The 11,768-nt window shown below is 38.5% G+C and overlaps 2 protein-coding genes across 2 annotated transcripts; both read left to right on the top strand.

The window, feature by feature from the left end:
* Positions 1-228: 228 nt before the first annotated feature.
* Positions 229-3,396, top strand: LOC136259593 (ras-related protein Rab-7L1-like). Its single transcript, XM_066053070.1, has 8 exons — positions 229-247; positions 2,302-2,357; positions 2,406-2,474; positions 2,529-2,584; positions 2,634-2,649; positions 2,802-2,983; positions 3,032-3,153; positions 3,207-3,396. Exons 2-8 carry the CDS (start codon positions 2,309-2,311, stop codon positions 3,340-3,342), a joined length of 630 nt encoding a protein of 209 aa, XP_065909142.1. The 5' UTR covers positions 229-247; positions 2,302-2,308; the 3' UTR covers positions 3,343-3,396.
* Positions 3,397-3,468: 72 nt separating this feature from the next.
* On the top strand, positions 3,469-9,785 carry LOC136259580 (uncharacterized). The gene is made up of 19 exons (XM_066053057.1): positions 3,469-3,758; positions 3,808-3,891; positions 4,139-4,318; positions 4,367-4,415; positions 5,123-5,218; positions 5,272-5,339; positions 5,397-5,483; positions 5,531-5,626; positions 5,787-5,990; positions 6,040-6,108; positions 6,161-6,287; positions 6,351-6,409; positions 6,457-6,585; positions 6,637-6,675; positions 6,729-6,839; positions 6,890-6,941; positions 6,994-7,085; positions 7,138-7,214; positions 7,265-9,785. Exons 1-19 carry the CDS (start codon positions 3,534-3,536, stop codon positions 9,708-9,710), a joined length of 4,290 nt encoding a protein of 1,429 aa, XP_065909129.1. The 5' UTR covers positions 3,469-3,533; the 3' UTR covers positions 9,711-9,785.
* Positions 9,786-11,768: the final 1,983 nt, after the last annotated feature.

Below are 11,768 nucleotides of genomic sequence, written 5' to 3'. Positions count from 1 at the left end.
GAGTGGACTTCTATTTTTGTGTTGTTCCAGTTCGGTTATGTGAAATGTGTGTATTGTATATTACTAGTGTGTATGGTGTATGTTGTGAGCTGTGTCGTGAGCTGTGTCGTGAGCTGTGTTGTGCATTACTTGCGACTAGAGCTAAGGAGGGGGTGTGGCCAAGGAACTTTGGCCTAATGGCCAGGCTACGTTTAGCTAATATGTAATCTTCCCTGAAGGTATAGGAAGTGCATCTGAACACCACAAGGTAAAGTTAGTATTTAGCGCTAGGGAATATAAGTTACAAGGGGTAGCTAATTCCCCCGAAGCACAGAAGGACTAGACCCGTGCCTATGCCATTCTGTAGAAGTCAGTGTCAAGGCGTAGGTCAGCTACATAAATCAATCTTTGGGGGGTCCATCACTTAGTGAAAATGCTGAAATTATGAAATTTGTCAGATGCTAATATTTCCACGTAACTTAATATATTAAACAGTCATAAATTAAATTACAAGCGAGATCTTCCATGGTTTTCTTCAGTAAAATATGAGGGAAATTTTAATTAATGCCAGATTTCAAATTTTGTCAAGGAATTTCCAAGTGACTAACCCCTTCATCTTCCGAGGCTTTTGTACATCAGATTGCAACATTCAGTTTAAGCAAGGGTCCATCAGAGTCCCATTATGGACTCTTTAAATGTTGACTTATGCAGTTTGCTTTGTTAATAACTTATTATTGAGAGTTCCTCTCCACTATGACTGAATTCAAAGCATCAGTGTAAAGGCTTATATTGTAAGAAGTAGATCCTTACAATGGATTGCAAATTATGCTGTGTGTAATTCAAAGTCTTGCTAGCCAGCCTGTATTTACAGAAAAAATACTGGCAAGGCTACTGAAACCATGAACCATGATTGAATTGCACAGTACCTCAGTCAGCCTTGCTTTGTAGTTGCTTGACTACACACTATAGACAGCCATGATAGAAGTGTCTTGCTTGATAGACACATCCATATCACTATGTTGCACAAAACTATAGCAAGGAGTCATGTCACAAAGTACTGAAAAACATTGAACTATTTATTATGCAGGTAGTGACAGCTAGTGTTAGGCCAACAATTGTAAATGCCTTGTTTCCCGTCCTAGTCAGACTAAAAATACCATGCGGGCGGACGGCTGGCTATTATTTATTATATTGCTAAAATCTATTATTTAATATTAAGGATATTGAAGGGAGCCCGTTAACTCCAAATAGCTTTTTTCTCTTAAATTCAGGAGAGCTAGATTCAAGGTTAGTTGTAATTTGCTAAGATTCAAACCTCTAGAAGGTTAGATTTGAAGTGTTGCAGTGTTTCCTGAGCAGCCAGAAAGGCATTTGCGTATAGAGCTGCTGGGTTTGCCATGCTTGCAGTGACACGTGCTAGCTAGTACTGTACTTACTAGCCTGACTCTGTACCATCAGCTTCAACAGTACGAATTTTTCGACACAACAGATTGAGAGTTGATGCGCATCTCAAGTTTACCAATGGCTACTTGAAGCTAGGATTCACTGCTAGTATTAGGCCGGATGCCATGCACTAAATAACATCAGATGCTCACATCAGAGTCCACCTATCCAATAACCTAGTCTTCATCCCAATGACACGACCACACAACTGAACTGCCTGCCAGTATTAATATTCAGGTCACGTGACTATCAAACGCAATAATAAATTTGCATGCGGCTCTAAAATTACCATGCGGGTGGGTGGCAGGAAACAAGGAATCTACAATCGGTGGCCTAATAACTAGAATCTATTTTAAAGATGTCAGCATTGGCCTGAACTATGTTATGCGTTTTTAGCACTAGGGTAAAACGTAATCATTTTGCTTGTATATGAGTCTATATGACATGTGTTGGTACTGCAGTAGCTATATAATTATTGTAAGGGAGTCTGAATACGTACTAAACCTAATGCACCTATCAATGTTATCCCCCACCTCCCCCCTCCCGGGCGTAGTGGGGGAAATGGTGGGGATTTGACTTTTTGAAAAATCAAATTCTCCACCCACTGGGGAACAACTAGTGGTCAAATCTCCATGTAGTATCGCTGGAATAAACTTTAGGAAACAGATTAATTTTCATAGCTTGCAAGCTAAAGCAAACGCCTAAAATTTTGAATGGTCAAATGCCCCACTAGTGGGGCAAAATCTCTGATCAAATCAGCGAAAATCCCCCACTAATCCCTTAGTAAGCCCGGGAGGGGGGGTAGTGGGGCTTAACATTGATAGGTGCATAAAATCAACCATGTATTTTAATGTACTCTTCATTTTTCTATTCATATAGCAATGCTATGACTGAAACACAATTCAAGGTATTAATTATTGGAGACCCAAGCACAGGTATACATCAAGTTATGTACAGGATAATTTATCATGATATGCTTGCAGGTAAAACATCATTTGTAGAGCGATACGTCAACAGACGCTGGCTACCCCACTATAAACCAACCTTTGGAGGTATATAATGATTTACAATATTCATTGTAAAAGAATGATGTTGTCTGTGTGTAGCTGAGTATCACCAGAGAAGTATAAGATGGTCAGAAAGTGACGTCATCCGATTACATGTAAGGGTTCAAAGAAAGTTTATTTACTGAAATTTTGTCTTTTATTTAGCTCTGGGACATGGCAGGTAAGTACAATTTATTCATGCCTTGAATATACCATATATCACAAAAATGAAAACAGTAGAGGGAAAATTTGGGTAGTAGGATGTACTTTTAGCCGTGGTATAGTACTATTCACTGTTGCATTGTGTGTGTATATGTATGTATGGTCATACAGGACAAGATCAGTTTCAAGTGATGTGTAGAAGTTACTATCAGGGTGCATCTGGCTGTTGTGTGCTGTTCGACGTCACCAACCAAAAATCATTAGAAAGTTGTGCAAAATGGAAGAAGGAGGTAGACACAAGAGTGACACAAGCAAATGGAGACCCCGTTCCTAGTATTTTACTGGCCAATAAAGTATTCAGTGTGTGTTTTTTGTACTATTGTATACATGTTATCTTCCAGTCTGATTTAGTCGACAAAACTATTTCACAAGACTCCATTGAGAAGTTTTCTAAAGACAACGGATTTATTTATTGGAATTACATATCAGTAAAAACATACTCTAATGTTGAAGAATCCATCACGTATGAGTACGAAAAATGTGGAGTATCTGTATGTTGTGTGTTCTTGATTCTAGGCACCTCATTAAAGCCATGCTCAAAGTATTAATAGCTCCACCTCACACAGATACTATCAGATTATCAAGACCAGTTGAGCAGCTACCTGCAGAAGAAAATGGACCAAATAAACGTTCCTGTTGCTCATCTTCTTAAATTTCTCAATTTTAAATTTGTATGTTAAAAGTATAATTACAGAATCTGATCCGAGATCTGATCTGTTCGTTCGCATGAAAGGTGGAGACCCGCCGCCCGACCGTCCGTATTTGTTCGAAACCGGAAATGGTTTAATACTTTAAAAGGTCCTCGTTTACAATTACTCGGGAAATTATGCCATGGAGTAATTAATGGCATCGCGCACTCCAGTCCCTTCATTCGTACCGGCCCTCAAAGGTTGTGTAAATATTCTTCCAGACAGCATAGAGCGAGACTGGGGTTGGGTACCCTCCATCACTAGTGGAGATGCTGCAGAATTGATCATCCAGGAACCGATAATACAAGAGGCGATCTTCGATAGCTGCATACTATGTGATGTCTCCATTATTGAGACGAGGAAAGTAGAAGACCACACGGTAAATATTGTATAAGATCTGCAGGATCTGCAATGATCATCTCATATAGGTGTATGTGATCCAAGTTGTGGTGGGTGATTGTCAGTGGCTTGTGGCCAGGAGGTACAGAGAATTTGATGATTTGCATGAAATGGTTAGTTCATACAGTACTATGATTAGTTGGTTGTATGTGTGTAACTTCTTTTGTGGCCAGACCACTTTCCCCTGAAGGAAAGTGGTCTCATCCCGATCTGCGTGGCTGATACTATAAGTATGTGTTAGCTTTAGATTAGAAAAATACTGGAGCTTTTAAAAAGTCATATTTATAGCCAGATATGAGCATCCTTGTGTGCTGAAGTTCAATGAGAAACACCTAACAACATGTGTGTATTGTTTCGTAGCTTGTTAAGCAATACAATGTTGAGAAGAAATTGTTGCCACCTAAGAAAGTATTTCGCAGTAAGACGGAACACTATACATCATTGAGAAAAGTAAAACTAGATGAATACCTCAAGGAGCTGATCAGGATACTTCCATCCCCTCCACTGGAGTTGCTGAAGTTTCTACAATACCCAGTCTATGTAGGTACTCACTGTGTGTGTATCGTCATTATTCCGATGTTCTCATAGGACGTGATGAGCATCATTCAACAACTGTCTGCCACTTTCTGTAATCAGAGTGAGTCAATGTTTGGCTTCTGCTGTACACAATGTGTACCAATCCAATCAAACTCCAATCCAATCAAACCATATCCAACATGTTACCTGTAAAGCGAACTCAGCCAATGCCTTTTTACGACGTAATATTAGCTCTTGCACTCAACAAACTAAGAAGCTGTGTTATCTAGCAATAGTACGTCCTATCTTAGAGTATGCATCAACTGTCTAGTCTCCATACACTAACAGTAACATCTACTAGTTAGAAATGGTCCAACGAAGAGCTGCAAGGTTTATTACAAACAATTATTCACCCTGTAACTGAGATACTAGATCACCTGAATCTACCAACTCTTGAACAGCGACAGAACAATTTGAAGCTAGTTACGATGTATAAAATGGTGCATAGACAAGTTCACATCGATAATAGAAACTATTTAATCCCCAACAGCAAGCCAAACACGAGGTCACGATCAACGATTTTTACAGCCACACTCCAGAATTGACTCTTACCTTTACTCTTATTACCCCTCTACAATTAAATTATGGAATAACCTATCTAGCAGTACTGTGGAATCACCTACCTTAAGCACATTTAAACAATGTATTAATTATAGCTAAGTACAATCACTACAATTATTCTTAATTTAATCTGTTGTACTATATACTCCATATGGAGGTTTCTGTACAGTAAACAAATAATAATAATAATACCCTGTTTTGTCACAGGTGATGCTATTTTATCAAGTGGAGGCTTTATCAGTCTCACTCCAGTACAAGTGTACTGTATCCAGCGGAGGCTGCAAATCCCAATTGAGGCATGCTGTAAGTTACTATCAACTTATTATTATTATTATTATTGTGTTCAAATTTTGTAGCTAGCTACCATGACAAAGATGATATTACTCAACTATACGATTTCTTTTACCAGCTCCAAAGATTGAAGGTGTTGTTGTCTCTTGTGCTACTATGCATTGTGCCATTGACAGTAATACTTGTGTAGATAGCCCCAGCTCTCAACCAAACTGTAACATTGACTGCAGATGTCAAGGTTGACCTGGCACCATTCAAATCACTTATTTCTTTAAGAGTGAGTATATCATTAAAGGTCTATCATTATCCTTTTCTTTGTACCAGTTGGAAGCATTAGAAGTTGAGTACTGTGTTGGTCTAGAGTGTCTATACACACAGCTGGTCTGTTTGGAGGTTTACAGAAGTAAAAGTGTACTCTGGGTGAGTCCTATACTTATACGTGTGTCTTGAATGATAAATATCCACTTTATGAATTAAGTGCCAGTCTTTTATGATGAAACCAATCATGCAATATGAACACTATTTTGATTTTTCTGACAAAAAAAAATGTATTTTTTGTGGCAATATTATGTGTCTCCAGGAGTTTCTTGTGGTGGATAGTCAACCTTCAGATGATGTCAAGGGTCAAAGTGATATCAACCATCAATCAAGTGATGATCTTGATGACTCACTGGAAGGTCAAAATGGACTGACAGAGGATGTGGTCAAGAAATCATGTCAATGGCCTCAGCTACAGCGACTTATATTCAAGTACAACAATTTAGAAAAGATTGATGAGAGCTTAGTAAGTGAACACCTTAAAAAGTGAAAATTATATCATAAATTTTATTTAGCGACTACTGCCCAATCTTGTAGAACTGGACCTGTCTCATAATACAATTGATACTGTAGAAAATTTATCTGTGAGTTGTAAAGTATGCGTTGTCCTATATTAGAGTACTGACTATGCTTTAGGAGCTTTCAGAATTGACTACTTTAGATCTTGGCTACAACCAGATTAGCAGGCTAGACAACCTCAGCTCAAAACTTGGCAACATTTCCAAACTCAGTCTGGCCAATAATCAGATCACCTCAATGGAAGGTAAAGGGAGCTGAGCATGTGTGTCCTGTACGTGTCTTGTTAACACCTTTTGGTTATTGTTAGGGTTAAAGAAGATGTTTTCTCTGGTGTATTTGAACCTCAATCAGAATAGCATTGTAGATGTGAGTAGCTAATACACACCAAGGGGTATATCACTGTCAACTTATAGGTTAAAGAAGTCGATCACCTCTCTAACTTGGATTGCCTGGAGCACCTTCTACTAAAGGGTAATCCCCTAACTAATGTTACTGATTACAGAATTGAAGTCTTCAAGTTACTACCTAACACACAGAAGCAGGTATGAAAATGTGATTTTCAAATATGTTGTAGTCATACGTATGTCTTACAGCTAAGTTTAGATGGACTTGAAGCCACCACAGAGGAGTTGGTAATTTGTGCTATCGTTTACATTTACAGACCTACCTATTAGTATGCACACAGGATGCTATGGGTGTTCAACAACAGTCAAGTGACAATATCACTGATTGTATGGAGAGTCCACAGCGGCAACAACTGCAGCAGATCAAAAGATCACCGTTGAGTGGCAAGAAGGTTGACGTTATGTATTACGTTGCAGTGGTACATACGTATTATTACAATAGATGACAACATTGTCTGAAGATGTTGACTGTGTTTCTTTGAGCAGAGCTGCTGGTAAATATTATTAAATTTCTGCCATTCCAGCTCTCATGTATGCTACTTGTAGCTCTTAAAATTAAGATGGAGACAATGCGCAAGGAAGGTGGAGACAAATGGCTCTCCATGCTTAATGCTGAGGAAGAACAAAAATCTCACAAGGTATTTCACTGTTGATGCATACGGCTGATAGCACTGTTGTGTGTTGATCTAGAATAGTCCACGCAAGAAGCAACGAAAGGGCAAGTCGAGTAAGAAAAAGAAGACCGAAGAAAGTGACTCTTGTGAAATGTCAGCTGATTTTTTTATATGTGCATGTAGATTTTTTATCTTTTTTGCAGAGCTGAACCAGAAGTACTTGAAGTATCTGCACCACCACCACCAGCCCCACCCCCTACCCCTCCTCCTCCATTCTTTCAAAAATGTTCACTACCCTTGCCAATGCTGGACAGTGACCTGATGCACAAGTTCTTTGCTCACTTACAAGCCACAAAACAAGTACACAATGATGAAGTCTTAATGTACGTGCTGTGGTGTAGTTGTGTACTATGGACTTCACCTGATCATGAGAAAGATGTGACTGTACTCATTACCAGCAAATCCATACACTTTCTGAATATAACTAGCACGTACAAATCTTCATTTTCATGGGAGACTGACAATCTACCTCTAGTGCCATCACATTCTATAACATATGGTGAACTCAAACAAATTGTGATTGGTTTGGAGAAGCAGTCATTGCGTCTAGAGACTAGTCACTTGGAAGACATCATTGTATTGCTAATCCATAATGCTGAACACACTACTAGCTTGGCAGAGACCTTGAAGGCAGCTATGGATGGTGAACAGGTGAAATACAATGTCTACACAAGCACTGAACTACAGAAGAACCGCATTATTGGAGATGTTTGTAGCATTATTGTGCTTGATGAAACAGACGAGTGTGTTTTAAAGAGACAACTTGTTCAAGAAGACGTCATTGACCAACTGAGCTCACAGCACGCCACAAGCTATAGCACTACTCTGTCCCCTGAGGAAAGCATACAAGCAAATATTATTACAACTGCTGCAGCCACTAATGTTTGTGCCTACCTTTGTGTCTCTGTGTTGCAAGAAGGTGGCACTGAATTTTGTCACAGAACATTGGTGATCACTGATGAGAAATTGTTTATGTGTGATGAGGATCATTTATGCTGGCCACCACCATTATCTATGAATGTGACCCCCATTACTAACAAGGTACAAGTGCTACAGTCAGAGCTGTTAAGTGATGTGAACAAGTTGGAGGTATGTCGTGAGCCATGTCTTGTGGGAGACACAAGGAATGGAGTACACGAAGTAGTCGTGATATTTTCCCACACTGGTGAATTTGGGGAGAAAACAGAGACCGGATGGTACTTTTGTCTACAAGGTATTGGTCAGTTACAGTCTTTCATGGCTGTCATTGAATCCAGCCCAGCATCTGTTGTTCCTGTGGGCAGTATCACCAGTTTGTTATGGCCTGAACTAGCTAACAGGCACCCATCCGTTAATATGAAGACCTTCTCAACAGTAGTAAGTGCCAAAACTGTCTCAAAAACACCAGAGAATGTTGCAACATTAACCACTCCTGATCATGATATCAAAATAGATCTTAATGAGGTTACATTTGACAAACAAGAAGAATACTTCCACAGGTATATCTCTCAGTTTCCCAGCAAAGAAAAAGTGAAATTCACTTTTAGTTGCATGTGTATTCCATTCATAGCATCCAATACAAATATACAAACATTTGTGTTTGTCAGCACTCAAGCAATTTATTTACTTACTGACCCACAGAGTATGAAACAGTGGATAGAAGATGGTGGAAAATGTCCTTTTGCTTCTCACTTATACAACAACCCAGAACAGCATTGTAGACCTCTTTGTTTTCAGTACATTGCCTTTCAACAGCTGAAAGATGTTAACGTTGGCCTATTCTATCAGTTCTTTAGGATCAGTGGGGGCAACTCTTCCAGTACATTTACATTCATCACGCAGAACTACGATATCACCAGCAAATTTTTAGAAGCACTACCAAGCATGAGGCCAAGAGAAGATTCAGTAGATGATTCTTTCACTAAACTATTAACACAATATTCTATTGGCCAACACAAAACTGACAAGAGAAGGCCATTCTCAACACCACTACCAGTTAACAATGAAGCAGAAGATGTGATCATTTGTAAAACATCCTACCAGGAACCTAATGCAGTACTATCAACCCTCAGTGAATCACCAACAGGAGAAGATGTAATGATCCTCAAATATATGGTAATAGAATTAACAGATGACACCACTACCATTACGTGTAGTATGGTACTAACTACACATAAACTATACATTGTTGGTGAGGACTTCATCCACTGGCCGCAATTATCATTTGCTCTTCTTCCTGATAGTCCACAATATTCCATACTCAAATCTTGTACACTTCATAACATTGTCAGGGTTGAAACCAAAAGAAGACAGGCATGTAGTTTCACTATAGTTTGTACAGAAGGTAAATTGAAGTTACCTGATAACCCACCCCCCTTGGAACTATCAGACGATGACAGCTTAATATCAGAACTAATGGAGTCAATTAAAATAGACAAAGCTGTGAAGAGATTAAGCCGTTCAGCTACTGCAAGTATCTCAGCCATACGTGGACTGGCCACCTGGCATCTGTCCGTACAAAGTTATGAAGAAAGAGAAAGATTCCTACGAGTACTTGCAACTGCATATGAAGATGTTAAACATGAGAAACTACTGGTCACGGCCACTTAATGTATTGATATTTTTACATATGTACATATGATTGCTATTGTTTATCAGTTATAACAGCCTAGTACCTCCCTTAGATATAAGATACACCTGAAGCTAGTATATTGGGGTTGTGAAATAGCAGTATAGCTTTACCCATTTATACAATATGGAATGAATGGCACACACATACGCATATCTTTAGTTCTTTTTCGCAGTGACAAAACAATTGACTGCTGTTTACTTTCTTGCTTACTGCTGCTTTTGGTCTTCGCTAGCTCTTCTAAAGTCTCTTCATGCTCTTCTATGTCTTTTGTGTCTTTGGGAGGAATAACAACTATCGCTGCAATTGCGATGATCTGAAATATTGCTCCTAGAAATAAACCATAGTGAAGGGCTTTGTCTAACAGATCCCACATCTCCATAAAGCAAGTTTTGTAGCAGTGTTATGACAGTCGAGAGCTACGCCCCATGGATTGGATTTGGATTTATTATACTGTGTAAGGCAGCCATATAAGGCTGATACAACACGGGGGTGCAACTGCACAACCCCAAATAATAAGCACAATACATTCAGTGTAAATCAAAGTTATATGATTGTCTAAATGTTTGGTCCATCCGCTATTCATACATGATCATACAAAACTTAGGTGATACAAGAATTCATCTAGGGTATAGCATTCAATTATTTCATTTGGTAAATTGTCCCAATCAATCATGGCGTGAGGGAAGAAGCTTTTCTGATAATAGTTATATGTCATTAAAGGTGATATTAATTGTTGATGGTGAGATAATTGCGGAAAGTGAGACAAGGAGTGATGTGAGTAATGCTCTAGGATACTTATATCAGGTGGATCTTAATGTAAAAAATTATAAAAAATAATCAATCTGCTAAACTTTCTGCGTTCATGTAGGGTAGACCAATGGAGATCATTTATCATTTCAGATTGTTAGTCTGTAATCTTGTTTGACCCACCTAGCTGCTCGCCGTTGTACCATTTCAATGCTATCAATTAGGTATTGTTGGTATGGATTTTATACAACATTTGCATATTCCAGTATCGGTCTCACTGATTTGGTATATGCGGCAGCAACTTTGACAGATGGTTCGCACTGGTATAATGTTTGTTTCACAAAATTTAATGTCTTGCTTGCCTTATTGATTACTTCTTGAATGTGTTTAGACCTGGACATGGAGTTATGTAACAGCACACCTAGGTATTTATGTTGTTCCACTGATTGTAAGAGTGTATTATTGATAGAATAGGAAGCTGATAAAGATCAAGTACAGTTTAAAGTAACACATTTGGCAGAGTTCAATATCATTTGCCACTGTTTAGTCCATTCTACTGGATTACGCATGCATAAAAATGTGAAAAGATGGCGGGTACTGATGGACTGGTGTATCTTCTTCCTCAAAAAGAGAAATTATTTTGTGCACAGCTGTCTAACCAAACTAGACTAGAGTTGAATACTGTAGATCAGTGTTGTGAATATCTTGTGATCAACTAGGTGACAAGTCACTACAATAAGGTGCACTTTATCATACTTTACATACAAGCTATGTTACTTATAGGGAATGATTATAATACAATGACCACCCATATATTCAAGTGTTGTGGGTAAACAAGTAGAATTCACAATGAGAGGTAGTTGTAAATCTTTCATTGGTTCTCACCAGCTGCACTATTTCAATGTCATAGATGAAACATACAAATTGCTTATCAAGATCCTTCTTTTCAATTAGAGTGATTAATGATTGGAATTCTTTACCCCAATCAGTGATTGACTCCAACTCCCCTATTCAATTTAAGAATCTGCTGGACAGACACTATAGTAATGTATGATTTTTAATGGGTATAGTTACTTTTTTTGTGTGTATGATTTGGATGTACAGGCTACGCGCGCCTCTATCCAAAATTTACAATTACAATTACAAATTACAATTACAATTACAAATTACAATTACAATTACAAATTACAATTACTGGATGGGAAGCACATTACAGTGCACCTGGTGGGTACCATAGCTAACAACTTCATTCTGGAGGCTGTTGGGGTGAGCAATAACTTCAATATTGC

Source organism: Dysidea avara, chromosome 7 (assembly GCF_963678975.1).
Source record: "Dysidea avara chromosome 7, odDysAvar1.4, whole genome shotgun sequence".
Lineage (NCBI taxonomy): Eukaryota > Metazoa > Porifera > Demospongiae > Dictyoceratida > Dysideidae > Dysidea > Dysidea avara.
This window is presented reverse-complemented; position numbering and strand designations above follow the sequence as displayed.

Coding starts and splice junctions, on each gene's coding strand:
- LOC136259593 (XM_066053070.1), top strand. CDS start 2,309: ATGACTGAAACACAATTCAAGGTATTAATTATTGGAGACCCAAGCACA. Junction 2,358..2,405: donor TATTGGAGACCCAAGCACAG/GTATACATCAAG, acceptor ATATGCTTGCAG/GTAAAACATCATTTGTAGAG. Junction 2,475..2,528: donor CTATAAACCAACCTTTGGAG/GTATATAATGAT, acceptor GTCTGTGTGTAG/CTGAGTATCACCAGAGAAGT.
- LOC136259580 (XM_066053057.1), top strand. CDS start 3,534: ATGGCATCGCGCACTCCAGTCCCTTCATTCGTACCGGCCCTCAAAGGT. Junction 6,410..6,456: donor ATCAGAATAGCATTGTAGAT/GTGAGTAGCTAA, acceptor GTCAACTTATAG/GTTAAAGAAGTCGATCACCT. Junction 6,942..6,993: donor TTCTTTGAGCAGAGCTGCTG/GTAAATATTATT, acceptor TGCTACTTGTAG/CTCTTAAAATTAAGATGGAG.